General features: G+C 48.7%; 6 protein-coding genes across 6 annotated transcripts; all 6 read right to left on the bottom strand.

Moving 5' to 3' along the window:
* Positions 1-103: 103 nt before the first annotated feature.
* Positions 104-1,403, bottom strand: L228DRAFT_62354 (hypothetical protein). The gene has a single exon (XM_018336777.1). It carries the CDS (start codon positions 1,046-1,048, stop codon positions 392-394), a length of 657 nt encoding a protein of 218 aa, XP_018190671.1. The 5' UTR covers positions 1,049-1,403; the 3' UTR covers positions 104-391.
* Positions 1,344-5,236, bottom strand: L228DRAFT_62319 (HD-domain/PDEase-like protein). The gene is made up of 6 exons (XM_018336776.1): positions 4,837-5,236; positions 4,083-4,698; positions 3,951-4,013; positions 3,713-3,879; positions 3,027-3,616; positions 1,344-2,947 (listed from the first exon to the last, which is right to left on the bottom strand). Exons 1-6 carry the CDS (start codon positions 5,021-5,023, stop codon positions 1,640-1,642), a joined length of 2,931 nt encoding a protein of 976 aa, XP_018190670.1. The 5' UTR covers positions 5,024-5,236; the 3' UTR covers positions 1,344-1,639.
* Positions 5,237-8,045: 2,809 nt separating this feature from the next.
* Positions 8,046-9,713, bottom strand: L228DRAFT_62276 (hypothetical protein). Its single transcript, XM_018336775.1, has one exon. The coding sequence runs from the start codon at positions 9,604-9,606 to the stop codon at positions 8,419-8,421; it is 1,188 nt and encodes a 395-aa protein (XP_018190669.1). The 5' UTR covers positions 9,607-9,713; the 3' UTR covers positions 8,046-8,418.
* A 152-nt stretch (positions 9,714-9,865) lies between these two features.
* On the bottom strand, positions 9,866-16,120 carry L228DRAFT_243906 (AAA-domain-containing protein). Its single transcript, XM_018331800.1, has 6 exons — positions 13,545-16,120; positions 12,831-13,490; positions 12,621-12,775; positions 12,291-12,566; positions 10,817-12,236; positions 9,866-10,754 (listed from the first exon to the last, which is right to left on the bottom strand). The coding sequence occupies exons 1-6, from the start codon at positions 15,745-15,747 to the stop codon at positions 10,354-10,356; spliced, it is 5,115 nt and encodes a 1,704-aa protein (XP_018190668.1). The 5' UTR covers positions 15,748-16,120; the 3' UTR covers positions 9,866-10,353.
* Positions 16,121-17,206: 1,086 nt separating this feature from the next.
* Positions 17,207-18,859, bottom strand: L228DRAFT_207871 (hypothetical protein; the record flags this gene model as incomplete). Its single annotated transcript, XM_018329739.1, has 1 exon — positions 17,207-18,859. One exon carries the CDS (start codon positions 18,857-18,859, stop codon positions 17,207-17,209), a length of 1,653 nt encoding a protein of 550 aa, XP_018190667.1.
* A 1,195-nt stretch (positions 18,860-20,054) lies between these two features.
* L228DRAFT_207703 (HSP90-domain-containing protein) lies at positions 20,055-25,364 on the bottom strand (the record flags this gene model as incomplete). Its single annotated transcript, XM_018329732.1, has 6 exons — positions 20,055-21,893; positions 21,948-22,196; positions 22,916-23,147; positions 23,234-24,281; positions 24,349-24,807; positions 24,875-25,364. 6 exons carry the CDS (start codon positions 25,362-25,364, stop codon positions 20,055-20,057), a joined length of 4,317 nt encoding a protein of 1,438 aa, XP_018190666.1.
* Positions 25,365-26,705: the final 1,341 nt, after the last annotated feature.

Genomic DNA, 26,705 nt, shown 5'->3' with positions numbered 1-26,705 from the left:
GGGTTCAAGTCTATACATAAACAGGTCATCAGGGATGACAGACATGAGACACTCAGATTTATTTCAAGTAACGTACAAGATATCCAACGCCAAAGACACAAGGTACAAGGTACAAGACTCAACACCCAAGATCTAACATTTTAAGGGAAAAAAAAAAAAAGACAATACATCAAGAGAGTGCAAATGCATAAAGGAAACACATATAAACATGGTAAGGGAACACACGCAATGCAACGTACAAAAGACATACAGACAGTCATATATATACTCAAAGTTTTAAACACGACGTGAATACATGCTACATATTACAATAATTTTACTCGCCTACCTATCTGTGTACCCCAGGTAGGTAGGTAGGTATCAATTCAGTCAATTGGCCACGAGTCACGACTCATGGCCATACAACCACAACCACATAACTACAATTACTCGACCACACACTGCAATACCAATGACAACGAGTTTCAACTACTTGTACATTCAATCTACCAACTAGACAGGAGTCACAGGAGTCACAGGACAGACAGCATAATAACAAGTAGTGAAGAAGTAGAAATGTTTCGGATATCATATCCTTTAACTTTACAATAGTTATCAAATGAAATAGAAAATACAATATAAAATGAAAAAGAAAATACAATATCAAACAAAATGAAAAGAAAACAAACAAAGAGAAAAACAAAAACAACAAAAGAAAATAGAAAAGACGATAAACCTGATAAAAAGATAAAAACGACAAACCTGATAAAACCAATAAAAAGACGAAAAAGCCTAACCTATATAACCTGCAAGACAAGACACCACTGCAAGTAAATATAACATAAACATCAAAATCGCGGGGGGAAAAAGGATCAACTAATCGAAAGAGAAAGTCACATGGCCACCGCGATGGCAATCGCAGTTGAAATCGCACTACACTGCACTGCATTGCATTGCATGGCATGGCATTTCGCATGGCCATATAACACATAACACAAAACACATACCCAGTGTACATTGAACCCACAGACAAACAAACACAATCCTCATAGACCTTGTATATGATCATCAGATATGGAAGTAAAAGGAAAAAAAAAAAAGGTAAAGCAAGCAAATACAAGCGCCGTCGCCAATACAGCCAAAGAGGAAAAAAGAGCCAAGTGAAATAAAAAGTAAAACCTAGACCCAAGAAACCAGACAACCAGACAAGTAGACAAGTAGACAACCAGACCGAGAGAATGATCCGAAAAAGGAGATAGGCCCCGCCGAGAAAGGAAAATAAAAAGTGAAAAAGAAGAAGACGAAAAGTACACGTGATTCTACAAAATCTCTCCCCAATTCTTTCCTTATAAAATCTTTCCGCGTTTGATACAATGAAAAAATGAAATAAAAGGGGAAATCAGAGAGCAACAGAAAGGAAGAGAAAGCACCGGAAAAAAAAAAGAATACTCGAACAAAACGATAAGGGAGATAAAAGGCCGGGACAACCAAGAATACATATCTCATACATTAAAATAGTGGCAATGACTAGGAGCGGAGTTATAATCGAATTTCCCTTCCTCCAGAGACTATAGGTTGAAGATGAAATCTCAGAAATACAAGCTTGGGTGAGATTCAAGCGGACAAGATGGGCAAAAATACCGTAAGAACACATGACTAGCTAATCTCTTGGACAAGCTTCCTTACTCTGACTTCGACTTTTGGACGACTTTTTCCGCCAAAAGTCTAGTCGAAATCTGCTCGTGCGACGTCGAATCGTCTTGGGTGCTCCACTTATTGATGTCACAATGTTATTCTTTTCTTCCTTGGGAGGCGGCGGCGGCCGCTGCTGGTGGTCCGCATTTTCATGCAAAGACGAGAGTGGGGGGGAGCTGCATCGGTTACTTTGTGCAGTATGGGACGCTGCGTCGCCGCTGGCGACAGAAGTTGCTTGTGTTCCTGGCGAAGGAGACACACCTGACGAGCCCGGTCCAGGGCTCCAACCGCCTCGAGCTGCTTGTGAGGAAGATGTGGAGAAGCGATTGTTCGACTCGTCATTGTTTCGACCAGAGGGGTGATGTTGACTCGGTCGATATGGGTTTTCGACAAGGTCCACATCGGCAGCGGCGGCGGCGGCTGGTCCAATTAGGGCTCCATTCGGTCGTGTTGTGTCATTTTCGGGGGCGGTAGCGGGCACACGGTTCGAGGAACTCTGCTGCTCGACACCTGCAGGTCGCTGGCTTGCCTCCGCAGACGGCTTTTCATCACCTAGCTGCAACTCACTAGGAACACGCGGTTTGTATGAGCCCCCGGTTTGCACGCTTGGCGGGGATATGCTCTTGAACGCACCTGAGGACCTCCGCGAAGCTAGATTAGAAGCTGGGGTCGCGAAGCCCGGCGATCCCAATGAGGACCGGCGTGACGCCGCGTGGGAATGAGATGGCGTGCCCTTTAGCGCTCCGACGGCGCTCAGAGACGACCGGCTTGCGGCCTCGGGATCTCCCTTTGATATGCTCAACATGGAAGACGACATGGGTGACTGACTTGTTGATTTTGGCGGATGTTCATTCGCCATATTCTCTTGGACCTTTGTCAGGTCCGGCGAGCTGCCAGACCTAGGCGAGAATGTACCGTCAAAGTCTGATGGTCGCGCTGGGCTCGTCTCCTCTTCGCCCCCTTCCAAACCCTTTTCCTTCAACTTTTCCCTCTCCTGGGCAATCGTAGTCTCCCAAATGACCTTGTTTGCAACAATCTCATCGACGGAAAACTGCATGGCAGGTAATATGTTTGCAACCGCTTCGAAAAGCGGATAAGCAAAAATGTTCATGAACCCAAGCTGGGATTCGCCGAGTTTGACGATTGAATCTTGTACTGGTGGCCCGCCAAAGAGGGCCGTAGGTATTTGGAGTTCTTGCTCCATCGTGCACTGGCGAGCAAACTCGCCAGTCAAAATATAAGCCCACTCGGCCGCGGTACTAAATTTGCGAGCCTTGATGTGCTCAATCAGCATGGTATTCTCATCGGCAGGCAGCTTCTTCATTTGAAGAAGGAGAAATCCATAGACTTACGACGTTGCTAATGTCGGCACATTTGATCAAGAGTCCGCAGGCTAATGCCTTGTATTCCTCCAAGACTTTTGGACTCCACCCATCAGTGCCCTTATTCTCCGCCAGCTTTTCCTGCAAGTTCCCGACATCCTTCATGTATTGAAAGTGAACTCCCATGTCGGTGGCGAGGATACAGTTGATAAGAAGTTTTCGCATATTCGTGTCCTGAAACGCCGCCGGCCAGTATCGCCGTAAAATCTGAGAGTAGGCGGCGCAGTGAAACGACTCCAGAACCGATCGATCATTGTAGAGTTGCGCAAGCGGCGCATTTAGCGTAATCAAAAACGCATTGTTCACACCGGGGTGACCAACATCATGACCAATTGCGGAGATGAGAAGCGTGAGAGCATCAAATGGCTGGATAAGAGAGCCAATCGGAGAAATTTTGGCCGTGGGTTGCACCGGACGGCCTTGAAAAGGCGGGATCGTGCCAATCTGAAGGAGGAAAAAGAAGACTGCTTGCAAGACATCGATGACATGGCGAAAGTTGTGGTACAGAACAAAGGAATTGTAAGCAGATCGGCTGGCCACGAGAAAAGCAAGGAGATCCTCTGTACAGAAAAAGAAGAAGAAAAAAAAAACGTTAGCCTCCATTTGTTTAGTAAAACAGTAGCAAACAATGCCCCAGGGATGGAGAGGTTGCATACCTGCGGACATCCGAAACTTTTCCAGGCCAGGCATCTCAAGCGCGTGCTGTAGCATAAGTAAGGCTCCGTAGACTAGTTCGTCATCGGTAAACTCGTGAGGCGAAAAGTCCCACGTGCCGACGGCCTTTGCAACAGCTTTCAGTCGCTCGGGACTTATTGAAATTTCACTACAAGGGAGAAAAATATCATTTAGCTTTTGGGGCGGCAAATTGTATTCATCCAGGAAAAGGAGCCTTACTCATGGTCATATCGGTCCTCAATCTCTACCGGTTTACAGATACCATCCATGAGACCAGACACCCTAGATGAGAGAATGATTGTTAGCGCAACACAGAGGTAAGAGGGCCAAGGTAAATTGATTGTTTCATACATGGCTTCTCGGAGATACGCATAAGGCTTCTCCTCGTCGACTCCGACCCAGGATCGCTTGCGTCCTCTTCTCGTGGGAAGAAAGCCCGTCTGCTGCTTTGACAGTTCCTTGTGCACACGATACGCGTGGACAGCCAAAGCGGCAATACGGTCTTTTGAAAATGGACTAGAAATTACGTCCACAGCTCCAGTTTCTAGGCATTGTAGCATTTTGTCGTGGGCAATGGTCGCTGGCTTCTCGTGGGGCGATGCGCTGTGAGGACCCACATCTGATGTCCCACTTGCGCCTTGTTGATCACCAAGGTCGACCATGGCGATGGGGACCACTAACTTGGACCAGCCAAACGAAAGTATATGCGAAGTGAGCTGCTGCAATAATACTGGTCCATACAATGGCGGTGCCATGTTTTCGGGGTCTTGCGGACGTTGAGAACGTGGTGACCCTGGTGGAGACGAAGCCTTCCAGAGCTTACTGCGGCCTTCTCCCACATGATGTTGGGAATAATCGTCCAATGGCATATCAAGGAAGACAAGCGTCGGCCGCAACTCCGAGGCTTGGAGCTCTTCAATTTCGCCCACCTTCTCTACACACGCATGCCCTGTCTTGCAAATGTGGACTAGTACCAGAACGTTAGTTTTTGTCAGGCCCACGGCATTATAGCAAACAAGAAGTTTGCGAGATGGAATAATTGACTTCTATATTAAAAAAAAAGAAAAAAAAAGAAGGTGCAGGACACAAAGGAGCAATGACTAACCTTGATGAAAAATGGAAAGTAATATGCGAAGATTTATTTGGACAGTCTCGTGTTCCGTACTAAGATCGACGTCTCCCGCGCCCGAAGATGAGGAGGCTCCTGCAGCCGAAGAGTGAGAGCGGGTCAGAGGACGGTCATGCCGCACCCGCTTGTCGATGTAGATAACGTTACAGGCGGCATAATCCATGATGACGATTGCAGCCACCAAGCGAGGCAGCAGCGACGTGAAGTGAGCCGGTAATTGTAGCGTTTGGCTGTTCTCCAGGACAAAATGCAAACGGTAAGAACAGTGATGGTGATGGGCTATGCAGAAGGGGGGGGAAAGGCGCGCAACGTAAAGGCGCAAAAGAGCAAGCGAGCAGATGAAGTTGTATTTTGTCGTATGCAAAGCTCAAACGACCTTGACCCGCAGAATATAGGTGTCGAACAATTCGATTCCCAGTTTGTACAGCGTCCTTGCGGACAACAATTCCTTTCCTCTTTTCTTCGTTTCGCGGATGAAAGTACGACGTGGTTTGCCGCCAATTTGTACAATACAGCAGATAATATCTCGGCTCGTTCGCTGGGACCAAGATACGTCGATGGTTTCCAATTGAGCCGGAAAGGACGAAGAGATGGTAATCGTAGCTGGGTATAAGCGCTCCCTGACAGCCTTTCTTTTGTTTCTTCTCTCGTGTATTTCTACACTTGTGAGCAGAAGGCGCAAGGCGGTTTGGAAACGGTATATACAATTGTGTGCGCGACTCGGTCCAAGAGGTGACGAGCAGAAGGCGTAAGATTTGACGACGATGGCAAGGGTCGAATCTAAAAGAGACCAGGCCTCAATGAGCACGTATATGAAGCCTGGAGCGAGAATGTCGATTTCGCAATGCGCGCCACAGAGGGGTAAGGGCGGTAAAACGATGACGGCGGCTGAGATACGCTGAGCAGGCGATGGCAGCTTGGAGGAAAGAAGCAAATCGAGATGGATGAAAAAAGTGGTTTGCAGGGCTGTGATGCTAGTTGGAAATTTCCGGATTGGAATCTCAGAGTAGACGCAGACAGGATATCGAAGCGCAGCAGCGCCAGCGTTGCACACACAAGGACAGATGAACGGGCCACATCCGGAGGAGAAAGAGAGAGAGAGTAGAGAAAGAGAGGAAAAGATGGAGGAGAGCTGAGCACGCACGGGCAAAGTTTGGGCAAGGCGGATCACAACGTCCAAAGGTGACAGGTACGATGTCTGACGCGCACGCGAGCTTTGGGGCGAATTCCCGGGGCAGGGATCGATTCGAGTTCTGGATGGCGAAGTGGGCCAGTCGAGTCGGGAACAAGTCCAATGAATCGCTCAATTCTCTTTCTTGAATTGAGTTCGTCCGGACAGTGTCGTTGTTGATAAGCGATGAGAATGGCTCTTTTTCACAGCTGCACACACACAATGTGTCTGTGTCGTCGCCTCTTCTCCCTCTCTCTCTCTCTCTGTCTCTCTCTCTCTGCGCTTTCCCTTTGCGTCTTTGGGGTGGGAAGGAGCCCTCGGAGGAGAGAGATGGATTGTTCCGGGACGGGGTACGGGAGTTGGGGGGGGGGGGGGCGTGTGTCTACAGCCGGTTTATGGGTAAAGAGTACTAACTAACTGTGCGTACGGAGTACAGAGGAAGAGAGTGTATACTTTAGGTAATGTAAGTAGATTTAGGCAGGCACATCACCCACGCTACGAGTAACTCTCTCTCTCTCTTGTGATGGATGGAGTCACTCTAACGTAGGTAGGTAACTACGATAGTGGCAGATGCAGGTCGAAGCGTCTTTGGGTTCTAGGCGGATTCTGGTCGATTACAGTACAAGGTAAGAGAGGGCGTTGCATTCCCTCTCTCTCTCCTCCCTTCCCTCTTCTCCCTCCCCTCTTCCCTCCTCCCTCTTCCCTCGTACCCTCGCACACTCGCACTGACTTTACCTCCAAGCGACTTCGGCAGCAGCACCTACCCGGGACTAGGTAGCCTGGTAGGTAGGGGGGAAGCTGCTTCGATCGGGAACTCTCGTCCCAAAAGAAGGATGGTGACGGTGATTGGCAATAATTGTCCCCAGCCAGTAGTCTTCCATCTCTTCTCATGCGCAATGAGCACACACATTTTCTTTTTCTTCCCGTCCGCTTAATTATCAGTCTTGTTTCACAATCACTACAATAAAAGAAAAGCAAGTAACAGGAAGTTGATAAAGACTGCGTAGAGGGACGCCAATGAGTCTGAGTCAAAGATACCCTGCCGTAGTGACAGGAATTATAGGTACGACACGTACTCTGTACGTATACTCAGTAGTCACTTTTTCGTAGATAAAATGGGTCATTGGCCACTAAAAAAGCATGATGCTACTGCTGCCTTACAAGCACCGAAACCTAACACTAAACTCTCTAGGTCGGAGGAGAGTACTCCGGAGAAGATACCGGCAGCTGATAGCTATCAAAGCTCCCAGAGGAGCGACGGAGTTCATCCCACAAACCAACAAACCCTTTTTCTATCTGCAGGTTAAAATGTACTCCGTAAAGCTAAACAGGTGCAGTAATCTCCGAATATTTCCCACACAAACCAAGCAAAAGCAGAAAATCCCCCTTTTAGCTTTTCCCTATCTTCACTTAGGTCTTATTTTCTTCACAATTTCTCTACCTCAACTTACCTAGGTCTTATTTGCTTTCACATTTACGGTAAATTTGCCTTGTATCACGTATCACGCTTTTCACATCGATTTGGTTTAGCGGCCAACGACCAAGGCGGCAACCTACCTACATGTTACATGTGCAAGGGACCGAGGACCTTGAACTGTATTCTTACAAGTTGTACAGAGTATACAAGAGCGATGATATGATTGCAGGACAACAAGGACATAATCTGGATTCTCCACCCAACGGAAGTGAATGAGTGAGTGAAACCCACCCATTCAGCGTTGTCAGCAGGCCCCTGGTGGGTTTATCATCCACTGAAGTAGCGGGTGGGGAAGAAATTCTAGAACTTTTCCTCATCGAGTAATGTTCTCCGCTTATCCTCTTCCCGTCCTTACGGAGCATGGAAGTCCAGCAGTACTCCGGTACACGATTGGGGGGACTACTGAAGTACCCCTTGTACCGACCACCTATGCCATATTGTGTCATCGATAACTCGTTACCCAAAAGGCTTCGTCAGCCGGACAAGCACTTGACACATTCATTATGCAGCTAGTTGATCTCCACTGTCATTGTACATGGTCACATGATTCACCCTTGTTGTCTGCCGATAGCTAGTATAAGTTACGTAGTACAACAAGTACAGGTCCGGTTGTTGATTTGGTGATTATTGCAAAATTACAAAGAGAATATCAATTAACCTAACTCCGGAGCAACTTTAAAAATATCAATTGCGCTTAACCAATGCATAGATGTTGAAGAGTAACAATCACTCTAGGTATCGAAATGATGCTCAACGTTATGTATGCCCCCTGATGATGATGATGAAGAAGAAGAAGAAGAAGAAGAAGGAGGCAAAGCATTCAAAAGTACATGGCTCACAGCGTCCCAATATCTTTCACTGCCCAAAGTCAAATGTCCCACATGTCCAGATTGCTCAAACTCGACCGTACTCACCATATATCCCTTCTGAACGCTGCAGAAGAATCATCTCCAACGTTCTGACCACTTTGATCTTGACCTTGACCTAAACCTTGACCTCCACCTCCCTCCCCATGAAATCGAGCAAGCACGTCCCTTGCCTCCTCGGCATGCATCAACACATCTCTCCACGGCACCATCGTGTCTGCCTTTGAATACAAATACACCCGGGAAACTGGAACCGGAACTGGATTCAGATATTTTGGATTAGGATTGCATCCCACCACAAACCCACTTTCCGGCGCATTCAACACGCGACGAGTTTTCGAAATGACATTTTCAGACACCTGGAGCGCGTCCAAAGCAGCAACCACGCCCACAATCACATATATGAGCAAAGTTCCCAGGATTTTCACAACCACATCTATCTTCTTCTTGTTCTTCTTCTTTGGCAATGCCGAAATGAGCGCATTTGCTGAAAGAAACGCTGACGCATGACCTGGACAGCTATCTAGTATTAACGCTGTCATTGGCAGAGCATAACCTTGCTGCTTGGAAAATGCTTCTGCTAGCTGCACGGCAGCATGGCCGCCGGCGTTGGAGAATGCGTGCATGACCAGCTCATAGTTGTTTTGTTGGTTTTGTTGTCCTTGTCCGTATTGTCCTTGATTTATTTGTCCTTCTTTTTGTTGTCCCTGTTTTTGCTGTCCGTATTGTCCGTATTGTCCCTGTTTTTGTTGTCCGTATTGGACGTCTTGTCTATTCTTGGTATTAGTTGGGCTAGGAATAGAAGTAGTAAAAGTAGTAGTAGCAATAGTCCGTGGTATTGTTGTTGTTGTTGTTGTTCTTGTTGCAGTAGGTCCAGGTATACACTCTAGAAAGTGCTGGATAACCGAAACAGCGGGCTCGAGGTTTCGGAGTTGAGTCGTGTCGCTAGTCCAGATCATATCGCCCGGTACGGGACGGACCAAGAGAATTTCGGCATGTGACAGACGTGTTTGATAAAGTTGAGCATACTTGACAATGTGCTTCGAGGCAGCGAAGAGCCAGGTGCAGAGAACCACCAACGTTGGGGTTTCGTAATATGCCGTAGAGGCGGAACGAGAAGCGCTAACTCTATCGTTCTTTCGAGCGGACCTGTCGGCGGACTTGTAGAGCGAGACTTGGGAATTTAGCTTAGAAAAGCTGCCCAAATAATTCTCCTGCTCCAGATGCGTCATTGTTTCTCCCCACTTATCTTGAACACGATGGAAGGGAATACAGGCTGAGATATGCAATAGTCGGAGAGGCTGGGGGGGAGAGAGGGTGGGAAAGGGAAAAGCAAACCGTGAGAAATGCAAGAAACCAGTATTTGTCACGTGCAGACTGAACGGCTTTCTTCATGGAAGGAAATTTAGTCTACCATTTGTATTTATTTCCCACAATACAAATGAACTAGGAGAGAAGAGAAAAGAGCAAAGGCAACATAGTAGACAAGGTTCCTGGCTCTAGATATTGAAACTGAATTGCTATTTGCTTTATCAAAATATCGGGGTTACTGTCCATTGAATGATTCGATTCGCCTGCCGTTATTCCCATAGAAAATGTTCTCAAACCGCTGTTTAAAGTAAGAAAGATAATGAAAGAAAAGCCAGATTCCTTATGTAGAAAGAGAAAAACCATAAGATGAAACGGATGTGAGAAAAGGAAAAGGCAATGGAAAAGAATAAAAGGAAAGGAAAGAAAAGAAGAATATACCAGGATTCTGATATGCCACACCGATCTCTACCATCTTGCCCACTTCTCCACCTCTTCGTCCTGATACTTTTTCGACAGCGGGATCAATCTAATGAAATATACATTGTGCCATGCAACGCAAATGTGATGCTCATGCTAAACTGAATAGCATAGAGAGAAAAGCGAAAAGAAAAATTGAAAATTGAAAATGGGAAAAAAAAAAACAGAAAGAGAACTTGAGCCGCTTTTCTTCACTCCAAAGGCAAGCTTTCCGGCAATACCTCCTGCATCTCCAGGATATCTCTCATTACCTCCTCAAACACTTGGGATACTTCCCTTCCGACCTTAGTTCGATTCCATTCGCCCCGTTCGCGCCAGATGCAGTCCATGAGCGCCGTATTGATCTGCTCCAGTTGCTCGACTGAACATCCGCTCGTGCGTTCGGTTAATTGATCATGTAGCTCACGAATGTACTCGTCGTCTAGGATGAGCTGCCCTCGCTGATCCGACTGATTCAGTATAGATGAAATGCTTCCGGAAGCGGCGTGACGATGTGGCGCATTGAAGGGGGGCACTGGTGGCTGAGAGCCCTGCTGTGACCGAGGTTGCGACTGTTGGCTGCTGGGAATGCTCGTCTGTGAAAATGCCATTTCTTATTTCCAAAAAACATCAGCAAATATCTTGTGTATTACCGGGGGAGTTGTTAATGCATACCTTGGGTATCGGGCAATTGAGAATCTCCAGACGTTCTGTCAGGTAAAGCAGTAAAGTCAGGGCCATCGCCTCTTTGCACGTGAACGTACAGGCCATTAGAGCTTTGTGTGTTGAAAAAAGGACCAGAGGAACGATTGGAATGGTCAGATGTCTTCTTCTCAGATGGTGTGGTTGAAGCATCATTCACAAAGTCATCGATTTGAGAACCCGGCGGCATCATCGTCAGTGCAGATTTCTGCGACCTGGGAGTATTCTGAGTACTCTGGCCACTAGGCTGTAACCAATTGGGAATTGCTGGTTTCTGCGATGAGTGTGCCTGTGCCTGCTGGTCATGGCCCGAATAAGAAGGCTGCGAATATTGCGTTGATCGATTGGAATCGGTTTGCTGGGTATGTGGTCCTGTACGTTGTCCCTCTTCACTGTCGGTCATATGCGTATCTCCATCGCCATGAGTGGCACCAGAGGAACCGTTGCTCTGACCGTAGCGGGTGGTTGAATCATGGCTAGAATCACCTTCTAGATACCCATTTGACAACGAAGTTGAAGTAGTTTTAAAAGGAGGCCGTGAGGGCGTCGTCGGGTTTAGATTAGATGTTCCAGGTATAGGTTCTCCCAGTACGACGGGCCCGGACGACTGTTGTTCAGACGAGGAACCTTGCTCATCAAGACGTTTTCTCGGGAAGAACGGGTTTTCTTCAGCAGCGGCCGCCTTCTGAGCCTTTTCGGCTTTTTGCTTTTCCCGTTCCTTCTCTCGTGCATAAACTTGTTCGCACTCTGCAACAAAAGCAGGGTCAGAGGTCTCAATTAAGCCAATGTCCACTTCGACATTCGCAAGCATCTCATTAGCTTTGAGCGTTCGGTCTTGATCTCCGCTATTCCGTGCGTCTTTGGCAAGTCTTTTAATATCTGCAAGAAAATCTCTTGGTCGCTTGTAGAAGCCATTAGAGAGCCGCTTCTCGATCGTGACGATTTCCAAATTGTAAAAGAACTTGTTGGAAGCAACTTCCAAAAGCCCAGGAACACCATTTTCATCTTGGCCCTTCTCATAGGGTCTGAAGAGCAAATGTTGTTGGCGTTGCTCCTGCGGAAGATCAGACGTGATTATTTCCGGGTTCTCGTCTTCAAACAGATATTTGATTTGTGAATCATCAACGATACCCGTCCTGAATCGTTTATATTTCAATCTGATTTGATCCATAACAGGCTGGATTCGCAGCTTGAGCAGATTCAGTGTTTGTCTATCTTTCCTTCTCTGGGCTTTCAATTCTTCCTTGGATATTTGAGGCTTGATGGGTGGAGGCGGTGGCGCTATCGGCAAAGTCTCCAACTTCCGCTTCTTCCGGTTCACAGGATCAGGGAAATCCTTTGGCGCCATTTGGATGTAGTTGATGAGATTGGAGAAGAACTCGTGTCGCCAGGGCTGCAGTGAATGTTAGCCATTTAAGATTTTGTGACCATCTACGACGGGGCATACATGTTGAGGCCTTCCGAGTTCGTATCTGCCCTTTCTTGAAAAGCCAAACAAATCACGAACGATGGCGGAGTCAGCAGGTTCGTCACCATCGTTTTCGAGAACACCCAGTACTAGAACTGGTTCAGAGGGCGAAAGACTTCGGAGCATGCCAAGGAAAGTAGAAATGGTAGAACCGGTCAACGTCTGGTACCACGTATTGACATTTGGAATGTAGATCACACTTGGCTTGTGTCGGCGAACTTCCGCGAAAAGCTGCACAACAGCGGCTTCAGGTGACTGTGTCCAATTAGCAAACTGAGAGTCCGTTTAGTGTCTACGAGTTTCGCCTACCCTTGTAGAGTCGCTCAGCAGGACGGATAGATCAAAAGACTGCACGTGAAGACCTTCAAAGTGATTCAATAGAGCTGCAGCAAGATATTGTTGACCCATGCCTGGCTGTCCTCGGAGGAGCAGTCGTGGTCGGAAAACCCGCGATCGTTCGAATTCTGTCACTGAATTAGTTTATCCTAGACACGACACGACTTTCGGGTCTCAGCATACCTTGCAGCATCTTTTCGCGGAAGAAGCCACCATCGTCTTGAGCGTCCTCGTAGTGGGCTTCCTCTAACGCTGTGAGCCGCTTCTTTGGAGGGAGAATATCTGCTAGAATGGCCTTGATCTCTGCAAGGGGTTGGCGCAGGAGCGGCTCGATAATCTTTGGCAATGGCGAGGCACCTGAAGACGTAGACCTCTCAGAGGATGGGACAATCTTTTTGACGGAAATCATAAAATCTCTGGCCGTCACATTGATAGAAGCAGGATCAATGACCAGCTTCTCGTTGGAGCTGTAAATCTGAGGATATCTTCTCTGAACTGCATTGAGAGCGGCTTCGGTACAGAGCGCGCGAAGATCAGCACCTCCATACCCTTTCGTGACCTCAGCAAGCTGGTCCTTGAATGAGCTTTCCAGTGGAGGATTCCACCCTTTGGTGTGAATGTCGATGATCTTTCGGCGCCCTTCGGTTCCGGGAAGTGGGAAGTAAAATTCGCGATCAAATCGGCCGGGACGACGCAAGGCAGGGTCGATGGAGTCGGGTCTATTGGTCGCACCAATGACGATGACTTGGCCCCGCCCATCCATGCCATCCATCAGAGCTAATAAGGTAGACACGATGGACGCATGAATCTGCTCTTGCTTGCTTGACCTGACAGGAGCGAGACCTGGCCAGAGGTATTAGTATACAGGATGTTTCAGAGCCACGAAAGATGACCTACCATCAATCTCGTCGAAGAATATAATACTCGGCTGCGTTCTACGAGCCTCTTCAAAAAGCAGTCTGAGTTGCCGCTCCGCTTCTCCCACCCATTTACTTAGAGCATCTGCTCCCTTTCTCATGTAAAAGGTGACTTTTCGTCCTTGAGAGCTGACGCTGGATGCCAAGGCACGGGCAAGCAGTGTCTTACCAGTACCGGGGGGTCCATGGAACAGGACTCCACGCGGAGGGGTAACGTGGAAGCGAGTGAAAATCTCGGGGTAAAGGAGGGGAAGTGATACCATCTCTTTAAGCTGATTGATGTGCTCATCCAAGCCCCCGACACTCCCAAAGTTTACATTTTGGTCCACGCCCAGTGGATCAGCATCAGCCAGTGTCTGCTTGTCCTTGACCTTCCCGAGATTTACGGGTGTTCCAGAGAGACCTTGTGCGGCATCTCCGAACATCGAAGGAAGCATGCCAGCTCCGCCCACAGACGCGCCGGCGCCTCGGGGGCGCTGCATACCCTCATCGTCGCTACTATCAGAATCTACGCCTCCGGTGGCTGTAGAATTGTGTGGGCCACCAAACAGCGGAGGAGGTCCACCAGCACCACCAAACGGTCCGTAGGTCGAGAAGAGACTGCGCTGCCAGCCACCACCGCCTCCTCCCCTGCCACGACGTGTAGGTGTTGATTCTGCCGCTGGTTCGGTCTCTTCAGTTGGAAACGCCAAGTCCGGTCTCATAATTCTGTAATCGACAGTCTTTCTGGCTCGACGCGTAGGCTTTTCGTAAATGATTTCAGTTCGAGCTGGGCGCTTCCGTCCGCTTCTCAGTTCCTCCAATTCCTCCGCCAGCTCCTCAGCCTCCTCAGCAGCATCAACTCCGTCGCTATTCGCTTCGGAATCTGAGCCACGTCTGTTTCTTGTGGAGGATCTTGACTTATCCTTGAGGCGGTGTGATCTACGCCCAGCGCTGCGGTCATCTTCCTCTTCATTTCTTTGACGCCCTTTTCGCCGTGAAGATCCTTCTGAGCCTGAAACATCTTCGTCACCCTCTTCTTCTTCGGGATTTGGTTCGAAATCGCTGCTCTCCTCGACCGCAGGCTTACGCTGGTTTTGTGAGCTTCTTGTAGCCCGCCTGCTTTTGAGTGGTGATTCGTCACCGTCACTAGCGTTGGCATCTGGCTGAGCTTGCTGAAGCTCCGGCACTGTGTCCCTCCCTGCCCTGCTTGCGCGCGAGCGACTAAATATGGGCTCGTCGTCGTCTTCATCGTCGTCGTCGTCATCGTTTTCATCATGCGCGGTTGCACCAGAAGCCTCTTCGTTGGCCCGATTTTCATCCAAGTCCACATTCAAATCGTCCTTATTCTCGATGTCCTGGCCTTCGTAGGTTGAAGCCGCTTCGGCCTCGTCTTTAGCTTGCATTTCGACGTCTGATGAATCCTGAACAGCTTGATCGAACTGCGACGAGCGATGTTCATTCGGAAACGAGCCCTCGTCCTCCTCTTCCTGAATCACACTTGGAACTGGCCCTTTTAGACCTTTACCCCCGCGGACCGGTCTCTTAGAAGGGCCTTCAGGGCTAAGACTCTGCGATCCTGGACGGATGATATCGGCATGGTGACCCGAAGTCGACAAAGCCACAAATGTTTCACTGTCATCATGTGCTATACGACTACTTCGCCGAGTGCCAGGAGTAGCTTGAAAGTCAGGAGTCGCTCCTCTGCCAAGCCCTCTACTGCCGCTCCGAGCCCTAGTATTTCGATACGGCGTAGCTCCACCCTTGGGAAGAGCAAGCTTCACCAGAAGAGATGATCCTTTCGATTTCGATTTGGACTTTGATGGTGTTTTGGAGGGATGTTTCTCCTCTTCAGAGCTTTCGATGAAGTCTTCCTCCGCCTCATCGTCGCTCTCCTCGTACTTTGGCCGTTGTTTTGTGGCTTGGCGTCTTGGTCGCCCAGTTATTGGATCGCGCTCAGGCTCTTCCTCCTCGTCATCGAAATCTTCAAAGGATCCCTCGCTCATGTCGTCATCGTCCGTAATATCGTCAGAACTGCCTCCGCCATAGCCTGCATGTCTCCTTTTCTTAGATGACTTCTTCGACTGGCTCTTCTTTGGTCTCTTCCGCGCAGGTCGCGCTTCCGCCTCATCATAATTCAAGTCATCCGAGTCGGACTTGTTCGGGTCAAAGTCATCTAAATTACGCTTCGAACGGTTCGGCATTATGACGAGTCCATGAGACGTGAAACCGGGACAAAGACTGCAGCCTAAGCTCTTAGCGCTTCAGTTATTGATTAACAGTGCAAACAAGAAGCTCGTGACCCTGCAGCTAATGAATTTTCTCGGACTCGTTCTGTGTATAGAATAGGTCGGCGACTTCCACGTTTTCTTTGAAAATACTCTTTGTTGAAAGAGCACTTTGAATCGCGCTTATCGGTCCGGTGTTCGAGGCACAGGAAACGTTGCTTTGGGGCCGCAAGAGTGAATTATTGTTGTCGAGACATACGGCACTCGAGTAGCTGGTCCGTCGGAAAAGATGGTATAATAAATTTATCAAAGAATGAGGCGATTGTATTGACTCGGAGGGTGGGAAGCGTGAATGAAGTTTGGGGCTGTCGAAGCACCTTTGGCTGTGTTTCCCAGACGGGCGGGCTACCCTCGCTTACGAAGACGCGCTAGCACCAACCAAAGTGGGCGACAGGCCCCTGGCCCGCACTCTGCCGACCACTCACGCAACACCGTTCGGCCGCCAACTGCCACGCTTTCGCAATGCAACCCCAAAACACTTTAAAATCCATCTTTTGAAATGTTCATCTCCATCATGACATTTGATGAAAAACAGAGGCAATTGAAACACTTTGTGAACCGGGGGAAATGTCGACTCTCCTATTGATTGCCTCTATCAACGCTGGTATTTTTATTTCAGCAATGCCCCTCCTCTTCCCCCGTTTCGGCTCCCCGTAAAAACGAACAAATATATTTGATTCTGCTTCATATCAACGATGATCTGCAAGCAGGTACGATCGGCGGCTTAAAAGCTTATTCCCATTAAGCTGCTTGTCTCCATCGTGGCGTCCGAGACCCCTCGGATCCCCGAAATATGTGGGGAACGGCTACAGTCTGGTATGTCCGGTGGTGGTGTATTTCCCAGCACTAACCTTTTTGCTGTTTCAGCAACAGCCCTAATGAATTTTGGACGTTTGGTTATCTGCTGTCTCTCTCATGTGGTATTTTCAATTTTTATATCATGTATTCCAAGGGAAATAATTTGGGTGCAAGTATTAGATCTCTGATATATTACAAATTTTTTGTGGTGATTATTGAACGAGATAATTCCAAGAATATTTCTAAAATACCAGCATAAATATTTCACCATTTATCCTCCACATATCCTGACTGTAATGAATAACCACCCCTTCATCTCACCTCAAAACATAATAGAAAGACGAGGAGAGATTCAGTCCTCGGAATAGTATATGTACTTGATAGGATGCCATCTAGCGCAAAACGTCATGGCTTAACTCTGGTGCTTCTAATAAACTATTCAGCGAATCATTTTCACAAAAACAGTAGGTAAATTAAGTGCCATGAAAATTCAATATCATACAAAGGCTCATAGGGTATTATCAACTACTGCACCTGCGCTCAAATCTACTTGATATCTAGGTACATATATAGATACTTAAAAATTTTGCAAAAATCGTTTCCAAAACGGTACTTTGTGTTTACCGCCAAGCGACTCAAAATCACCGCCTTGCGCCGAATCACCGCCCTCATCGCTTTCAGAGAGGTCGACATCCTTGCGGCGGCCTGTATCCAAATCGATCTCCAACAGACGCTGAAACCTTGTGCGGAAGAAGAATTTGTACGCAAAATAAATAATGGGGAAAAGAGGGAGCAGAATGTACGCATCGACAAAATTGCCAGCATCAAAGGGACTGAGCGTCGTCCAGCCCTGAACCAGAGCGAGGAATATATTTGCTGCAAGGCCAAAGTACGCAATCACCGGATATCCCATCGATATGAACGGCAAATCCTGAACATTGCGGCCTTGCTTGGCCCAAGCTCTGCGGAAGCGGATGTGGATGAACGATATTGAGCCCCAAACGAGAAAGGTCGACACGCCGCTAAGACTGATAATGTAGCCGTATGCCTTGCTGGCGCCGGTGCTGACGTTCATCATGGACAGTGCACCAAAAAGATTGGTGAAGATGATGGCATACACGGGCACACCGCGTGCATCCGTTCGGCCGAGGAAACGTGGGGCTTTGCCGTCTTGCGCCATGAACAGGATTGTGCGAGAGCCGATATAGATGGAGCTGTTCGTTGCAGAGAGACAGGTCGCGAGGATGAAAGCGTTGATGAGATTGACGCCACCTTCCCATCCGGCATTTTGAATAGCGATAGTCATGGGACTTTTCAGAGCACGACTCGCGCCGCCCACCAAGCCAGGGGCATTCGCCGGGCAAGTGAGACCGAAGAAAAACGCTGAGCCCATGTAGACGAAGATGATGCGCCAGAATACTTGACGGGTCGCACGAGGAACAGCAACCTTGGGGTTTCTCGTCTCAGTAGCCGCAATAGCGACGGACTCGCAGCCAGCGTAGAAGGTGGAGCAGAAGACAAAGACGGTAGCTACTCCCCTGAAACCGTGGCCAGCAAAGGCGCCTGGATTATGCCAGTATTGGAAACCAAGGGCATGTTGTTGACCCTTGAGACCGCCCGCTGCATAGACGATGGCGAAGATGAAGTAGGCCGTCAGGCCGGCGAGCTTGAGCAATGCGAGCCAAAATTCTGCTTCGCCAAAGGCCTGGACACCGAGGAGTTGAAAGCCAAGGAAGACGAACCAGAAGATCAAAAAGTATCCCCAGAGAGGCACCTTGTCGCTCCAGAAGACGAAGATGCTGGAAAGCGTGTTGTACTCGTTTGCAAGCACCGCAATCCAAATGATAAAGTAATTCCACCCGACAGCCACGCCAAAGGCCTTGTCCACCATGCGATCGGCAAGCTTGATGAAGGCGCCGCCGCTGGGGTACAGAGTCGTGAGTTCACCGAGTGACTGCATGATACTGAATGCAATGATGCCAATTACTCCAAATCCAATGATCAGCGACGCTGGCCCGCCACTGGACAATGCTCCGCCAGATCCTATCAGCAGCCCCGGCCCAATGATGCCAGCCAATGCCATCATACTGAGATGCCGAGTATGGAGGCCTCTCTTGACCCCGCTCACGGGGTCAATGACCTCTCCCCGACCTGCGCCGTTGTCCTCAACTCCATGCTGTGGCGGTAACTCGGTCGAAGGAGCGTCTTCTATTCCTTTAAAAGTCCCCATTGCCCAGACCAATCTGCAGGCACGGAGATGAAATTTCGAGCTATACTTTTTGACGTAGTATAACTTCAGAGCATGGCTTGTGTATATATTGTTGTTGTGCGGAACTGTCAGCGTATCCGATGTATCACTTGTAAGACTTGAAAAACTTCCAAAAAAGTGATGTCAGAATGCAGCATGCTTCTGAATTGAAGAATTTTAAGGTCGCCATCATTCGCTAAGATTCGCAATTTTGCTTTGCAGAGTCTGCAGGGAAGTCAGTTTTCCTTCGGTCGGGGTAGAGGCGACTAAAATGACACCATTCGGTAGCTTGTTGGATCATCGACAGAATGCGCTCAACCTGGCTCTATTACTGGTGTTTCCACCCAATCCATCGAAGTCTCTGCGGCGAAGCGAGAAATAAATTTACTGCAACCGTAGGACTTGCAACCATCCAAGAGTGGATGCGTGCAGCCACGAGCTGGGCCTTCCTCGTCTCTTTTCCATTCATTGCAAATTAGTTACGTATCAACAATCGACAATTGGTTGGTGCGGGTCTGTAGTCTTCGTCGAAGTCGACAGTTCAGGTTCTAGAATTTCTGTACATTCTACAATTCATACACCAACAGTTCCGTATATTTCAAACGCATCTTTTCGCACTTGAGCAGAAGCATAGAGTATCCCTCTGACTTCTCGCAGTGGAGATGCCGTGGTTGTAGCCATTGAAAATCTGCCACTAATCCTACTCTAGCTACACCTTCATCTTTTATCATTTATTCAGAATATACAGACTTGAGAAGGTAACAATAGACCAACCAGCCTACTGCAAATTACCTGTTTTTGTCGGAAAGCTCACAAATTCTATAAGAAAATCATCACCTTGCAGTCACAATCACACTTTAGTATTTGAAGAATTGAAGTGAAGGATGAAAGTCTGCTTTTGGTATTCGTAGTTGCAAACTATCTGAGAGCGCTCGTGCAAATAGTTTAGTAGTATAACAGAACGTCTCTTGAAATAAACGCAAGCCCGTAGATTCAACAAATCCAGGTTACCTAGCATATGCCGCTGAGATATTAAACAAAGGAAAATTAGAAAGGAAAAAAGCTCGTAGACACATTAACCCGAAGAGACCTATGCATTAACAAAGACGAAAGGGAATCTCAGAAGAGCTTGTCTCGTTCCGCCGAAATATAACTCCCAGGAATTTTAGAAATGCATTTAGTCAACCTCCTCCATGGTGCTCTCACCAGCCGCCTCAGCCGGAGCAGCCTCCTCAGCCTTCTCCTCGGTAGGCTCGGCAGTCTCGTCAATGTTGAGACCGAGAGAGACGAGCTTGTGAATGCGGTCGGCGAAGCTGGCGGGCTCGTCAATGGTGAAACCAGAGACAAGGAGAGAAGTCTCGTAGAGAAGCTGGGTGATGGACTTGACAGTGCGGTCATTCTCACCGTCAGCCTCAACCTTCTTGCGGAGCTCCTGAATGATGGGAGACTTGGGGGAGATCTCGAAGGTCTTCTTGGAAGACATGTACGAGCTCATGGAGGTGTCACGGAGAGCCTGAGCCTTCATGATACGCTCCATGTTGGCAGACCAGCCGAACTGGCCAGTACGGATGGCGCAAGGGGCACCGAGAAGCTTGTGGCTGACGACAACCTTCTCGACCTTGTCGCCAAGGACGTTCTTGAGGCTCTTGGCAAGATCCTCGTACTCCTTCTCGAGAGCCTCACGCTCCTTCTTCTCTTCCTCAGACTCTTCAAGCTCGAAGTCCTTGGTGATGTCGACGAGCTTCTTGCCGTCGAACTCCTTGAGCTGAGTCATGGCGTACTCGTCAATAGGGTCAACAAGGAAGAGAACCTCGAAGTTCTTCTCCTTGAGAGAGTCAAGGAAGGGAGACTTCTGGACAGCCTTGAGAGACTCGCCAGTGATGTAGTAGATCTGCTTCTGGTGCTCGGGCATGCGGGTGACGTAGTCGGCGAAAGAAGTGATCTCATCACCAGACTTGGTGGAGTTGTAGCGGAGGAGCTTGGCAAGAGCATGGCGGTTCTGGGAGTCCTCGTGGATACCGAGCTTGATGTTCTTGCTGAAGGCAGAGTAGAACTTGTCGAACTGCTCACGGTCCTCGGCGATCTCGCCGAAGAGCTCAAGAGTCTTCTTGACAATGTTCTTCTTGATGACCTTCATGATCTTGTTCTGCTGAAGAGTCTCACGAGAAAGGTTCAAAGGAAGATCCTCAGAGTCGACAACACCCTTGATGAAACCGAGCCACTCAGGAATGAGGTCAGTAGCATCATCGGTAATGAAGACACGGCGGACGTAGAGCTTGATGTTGTTCTTGGTCTTCTTGGTCTCGAAGAGGTCGAAGGGAGCGCGCTTGGGGACGAAGAGGATAGCACGGAACTCAAGCTGACCCTCGACGGAGAAGTGCTTCACAGCAAGGTGGTCCTCCCAGTCGTTGGAGAGGGACTTGTAGAAGGAAGCGTACTCTTCCTGGCCGATGTCCTGAGGGTTGCGAGTCCAGATGGGCTTAGTCTTGTTAAGCTCCTCTTCCTCGATCTTGGACTCCTTGACCGTCTTGGTCTTCTTCTCCTTCTTCTCCTCATCCTCGTCGACCTCCTCAACCTTAGGCTTCTTCTCGTCGCCCTCGGTGGTCTCCTCGGCTTCCTCATCAGGGACCTCCTTCTCGGTCTCCTTCAAGACGTGGAGGTAGATGGGGTAGGAGATGAACTCGGAGTGCTTCTTGACAACCTCCTTGATCTTGGCTTCCTGAAGGTACTCAGTCTGCTCATCCTTGAGGTGAAGAATGATCTTGGTACCACGGCCGATCTGCTCGCCCTCAGTGTCCTGGGTGATCTTGAAGGTACCACCGGCGCTGGACTCCCAGACGTACTGCTCGTCGTCATTGTTCTTGGAGACAACGGTGACGCGGTCGGCAACAAGGTAGGCGGAGTAGAAACCGACACCGAACTGACCAATCATGGAAATGTCGGCACCAGCGCTAAGGGCCTCCATGAACTGCTTGGTACCAGAGCGGGCAATGGTACCGAGGTTGTTGACAAGGTCCTACTTGCGATTAGCATTTTTTCAATGGAACAAGCATTAAAGCATTCAACTTACAGCCTTGGTCATACCAATACCGGTATCCCGGATGGTAAGAGTCTTGTTGACCGGGTCGGGAATAACATCGATTCTCAGGTCCTTGCCGGAGTCGAGCTTGCTGGGGTCAGAAAGAGCCTCATAGCGGATCTTGTCCAAGGCGTCGGAGGCGTTGGAAATGAGTTCTCTAAGGAAGATCTCCTTGTTGGAGTAGACAGTGTTGATGATGAGGGAAAGAAGCTGAGAGATCTCAGCCTGGAACTCAAAAGTCTCAGCCATTTTTGCGGTAAAACTAAAGAAGAAAAATTCTATTTAACTCTCAGTCAGCATTTAGCCTTGAAATCGCGAAGTAAGGACTATGGTTCGATTCAGAGCAGCGAAAGCAAGATGACTTGAAAGTCAAGCTTTTCTCGAGCATACGCTCGGGCTTATAGGCTGCCTGCATCTCACCAGAACCAATTCATACGAGGGAAAACTCACATTATGAGAGGTGATCTAAAGAGTAAAGAAAACAAGATATGAGAACGAAAGGCAAGGTCGTCAAAAGGGACGTGAAGATGGAGAAAGTTTGTGGAGAGATGGAGAGTTGAAAGAAAATAACCAAAGCGAACTAGACGGAGGTTTTATATCTTTGCTATTCGCTTCTTCAGGATTCTACCAGCCGGCGGCTCAGACTCTAGGAGCAGTTTCGATTGGATGCCATTCTATTCTAGCCGAGAAGCATCCCCAGGTCAAAGGCGCCAATAGCTCCATTTGGATAACTAACCGAGTTATCGGGCAAAATCTACGGGTCTAGGTCGTATCATATCTCCACCGCATCTTTCTCTCGCCTTCTCCCAGGCAACAACACTAAACAAACCCCACGCTTTTTCTTGAATGCGCGAGAATGGTTTAGAAGACAGCTCAGCCTTGTCACAGAAAACAGCTCAATGCTTAATAAATAATTGTGGTTATGTACATCAAAGCAATTCTTGCATCTAAGTTAGCACAGAAACCGGCAAACGAGGCAATGGAGAGAATAGAGTGGGAAGGGGAAAGGTATGAATGTCGATCAATAACCTATAAGGGAAATGAATATCAGAGAAGCTTCGAATCACCGAATTGCAGCACCACGTCAACCACATCTTGTCAGAAATTTGCGCGCCATTAAGTGCTTTCATAAAAGCACGAATGCGAAACCGAACGTCTTCCCTATGACGGGGCAGAGTGCTCCCAATGCGCCTAAAAGCAGAGTGGGAAGACCCAAAACAAAAAAACAGAAAAGTTGCCCCTCGACGCCCGCAATGCCGACATGATCCTGGCGTTACCATCGGACGTTATCGTTGGCCATCCACCATGACCTGTTCAAGTTGACCAAAGATCCTCCATTCATGAACCAGTTCCTTCCGAGCCAAACAATAAGACCCCCAATCACTCCGCAGCTGCCTAGTACCTGAAGGGCCAACCAGCTGCGCCTCTTGAAATCCTCATTCCATTGGAGCAATCCAAGAGGGTCATGAGGATTCACCATGGCACCGCTTCTCTCTTTGCCCGTGGAAGACTTAGGGCCTCGGTGGGCGGTTTGCTTCACTAATGCAACACTGTGCTCGAGTGAAGCAGGAAGAAGCGTGCCATCAATCACACATTCACCTAGCCTTTGTGTGAGCCACACAGCTCTCTCTCCTCTGGCTAACGCTTCGAATCTCTCCCTCTCATTCTGCAGACTCCGCTGCAAATCATTGGCCCATTTTGCCAGGCTGAGCTGTGCTAGATGCTCCTCTCGTTGTTTGTGATCGGCGACTCTTGCCAAGGCGTAAGAGGAAGCGCCACGGCCATGGGTGACAAGAACCTGAGATGGCGTTGTCGCAGAGGAGGCAACAAGAATTGAAGATGCTTGCGAGGCATTGGGAGACGTAGGCTTGGAAGAGCTCTTCTGGACGGACGTAGTTAGGCTTTGAGAAAGCATAGAGCTGGCCAAAGCATGATGCCGCCACTGAACGAATTTCTTAGCCGCAGCATGACGCAGCCAAGGTATGTTGTCGAAAGTTCGTGCAACCAGGGCTCTGAGCTCCGTCTCCACCAACGGTGGCATATAGTCTGGACTCATAAGCACACTTGCATCCATATTGTCTGCATCATTGGAGGTAGCGGAAGACACAGCGTAAGGCGCAAAAGCGCCAGGGCATTGCATTACATCGTCCAAAGATCGTCCGAAGAGGAACGGGCGGATATCAGCGGCCTGGAGTCCTGCAAGTATCGATTTTTTGAGGTTGAGTATGTTTTCATGTGTAGAGATATCCGCTTTGGAAATAAGTGGTATTACGTTGGTTAGAGGGGAGAGTCGGCGGAGATACTCGATATCTACGGATTTTAGACCTATAGGCAAATATATATGAGTAACCGGAATATTACGGCTTTTTGGTTGGCCGTGCAGAGGTCTTACCATTTTGAATGAGATAGAAGACAACGTCAACCTGTGCTCCACCGGATCCACTGAGAAGGCCAAGGATATCGCCATCGCTGAGATTAATCATCGAAGCGGTTCGAAACAACTGGGATTCAACATATTGGATTACAGAGTCGACGTTGTCCAGAAAAGCCGTGCCATTACTGTAGCCAGGCGTGTCGACAAAACAAAGGTTCCTTTCGAGAACGACATCGCCTGAGCCTTTCCTTCTCCGTAGTATCCTACTCTCCTCCAAATCTGACCACCAAGATGGATATGCCTTCGTACTAGCATATACCTCCTCGACTTCCTTTGTGCTATTGCGTTTGGCCGCATCATTACTCTTTGTGCTAGACTTTCGTGGTAGAGTCGGTAAACTTGGACTGAGCGGGTCAACGTGCACGATATCTTCACATGTTTGAACAATAGATTTAATTAAGGACGATTTGCCAGTTCCTGAAAATCAGTCAGTATCCCAATGACAGCACAAGTTCCCTCAATAATCATTTGGACGGAGACCCACCTGAATCACCAGCAATCAATACCTTCAAGCGCCCCATATTCCTACCTCTTTCAGTAAAAGGTCGCCGACTAGGCATTTGAATACTGGGCATGATGAGTTGTGGCGCACTGCTTTGCATCGAGGACTCGTTCGGCGAATCGCCCTCGTCTTCACCACTCGACATTGCTTGGCTCACTGCGTCGTCGAGGACCGATTCTTCGTCTGAATGGCGATACGATTTGGAAGAGATAGACTTTGGGCTGCTTGGGAGAGACGAGCCCAGAGCGGGCGAATGAAGAAAGAGCGGCGTGAGCGGCCGAGACAAAGAAGTATGCGACAGTCGATGGGATACTAATCGGGAAGGCGAAGCACACGATGCGTCCAAAGAAGTTGTAGTCACTGCATCACTCAGAATTTCCGTCGTTAGAAACGGAGAACCGTTGTCCGTAATTTTGGACGACTGTTGCGGAGATCCACCCGCAGGACCAACCCCACCACTACCATTATTCATATTGACTCCTGCGTCATCATCGTCAACCCCAGAAAACGACTGACTGTCATCTATCACCGCAGCCTCAATAGCATCTTCTAGGCTCTGAACACCATATACGCTGTTGCTGCCGCCGTTGCTTCTGGACGTTGTCGAGGAGCGCTGCATCATATCTTCCTCCCTAGCAAGGAAGAAGGTCGTCGGAGCACCGTGACCAGGGCCGGGCCCAGGTACTGACAGCGTGACTTGCGGGTCAGCGAAGCTCGATTTTGATGATCGTTCTGTGAGGGCGTCGCCGCCGCCCGCACTCGGCCTCATCTTGATTCCTTGAGATCGACTATATAGTATCCTAGGTTGTTGATGTCCACTGTGTCCTCGGACTATTATCCTAGATCACTGCAGGGCCAGTATATCCCCAGAACTATATTCCTTAGGAGTAACGACACAATAAAGAAGCCTTATAATTGTACAGAGAGTAAAAAAGGATGTAAAGGACTGTAGAATATCTTTGTTGCCTCTGTGCGTTTAAGCTTTCTGGTCCTGACGCCCGCACGCTCAGGTGATAAAGTTCCACAAGGAGTGGATAGGACGGGATGGGATGAATGTGGTGTGTCCCAGGCTGCTGGGCTCCCAGCTCCCAACTCCCAGATACTTTGCCTTCCCAGATACCGCTCATAATAATGCCCACTTCACCTGCAGTAAGCTCCAAGTAATCAGTATCGGTACGTCAGGTAGATAATACCTCCACTACTGCCGAGCATGGGTCCGGAGGCCGTACAAGGTGTACCAAGTGGTACCCCTCACCCCCACCTCGCCAGGCTGCCAGTTAGTCCGCGTTGCCCGCCCCTTCGGTTCGTGACGAGCGATGCCCGCCACTTTGCGCGAGCGAGCAAGAGAGTGGGACCGAGGGACAGAAAGACCGCTTGGGGCTGCCCTGGGCAGCTGCGCACCGGCGCCGCGATACTAGAAAGCCACCCTCAGGGTAGTACGTATCTTCAGGCCAGCCACCGCCGCACAACAAGCTTAAATTTGTCTCTGAGGAGAGTACGGTGACTTGTTGTGTGGACTGACGAACAAGTTGGGCACATTTCAGTTGCAAGAATCAATAACATTTGCAGGGCCAACAAGGAAATGGAAGCTTGCAGGACTTTCTGCGCGCACTGGAAATATGTAAGGTAGCTACTCGGAAGAAACTTCTGTGTAAGCTGTCAAGTCAAAAGCACGTGAGCAACCACTATATCGGGTTTGGCTCGAGGTCAAAATCTCGACGACTTCCATGACAAAAGCATTGATAGTAGGCCCTGACAAATGATCAAAAGCTTTACTACATAGGCATACACAAGCAATTATTTCCAAGGTCAA

Source organism: Xylona heveae (genome assembly GCF_001619985.1).
Source record: "Xylona heveae TC161 unplaced genomic scaffold L228scaffold_2, whole genome shotgun sequence".
NCBI lineage: Eukaryota > Fungi > Ascomycota > Xylonomycetes > Xylonales > Xylonaceae > Xylona > Xylona heveae.
This window is presented reverse-complemented; position numbering and strand designations above follow the sequence as displayed.

Excerpts from the sequence above, each read along its gene's own strand:
- L228DRAFT_62354 (XM_018336777.1), bottom strand. The coding sequence starts at position 1,048 with ATGATCATATACAAGGTCTATGAGGATTGTGTTTGTTTGTCTGTGGGT.
- L228DRAFT_62319 (XM_018336776.1), bottom strand. The coding sequence starts at position 5,023 with ATGGATTATGCCGCCTGTAACGTTATCTACATCGACAAGCGGGTGCGG. Across the intron at positions 4,014-4,082 it reads GCGTATCTCCGAGAAGCCAT|GGTGTCTGGTCTCATGGATG; the intron begins GTATGAAACAAT and ends TCTCTCATCTAG. Across the intron at positions 3,880-3,950 it reads GAGGACCGATATGACCATGA|TGAAATTTCAATAAGTCCCG; the intron begins GTAAGGCTCCTT and ends TCTCCCTTGTAG.
- L228DRAFT_62276 (XM_018336775.1), bottom strand. The coding sequence starts at position 9,606 with ATGACGCATCTGGAGCAGGAGAATTATTTGGGCAGCTTTTCTAAGCTA.
- L228DRAFT_243906 (XM_018331800.1), bottom strand. The coding sequence starts at position 15,747 with ATGCCGAACCGTTCGAAGCGTAATTTAGATGACTTTGACCCGAACAAG. Across the intron at positions 13,491-13,544 it reads ATTCTTCGACGAGATTGATG|GTCTCGCTCCTGTCAGGTCA; the intron begins GTAGGTCATCTT and ends ACCTCTGGCCAG. Across the intron at positions 10,755-10,816 it reads TCAATTGCCCGATACCCAAG|AAATGGCATTTTCACAGACG; the intron begins GTATGCATTAAC and ends TTTGGAAATAAG.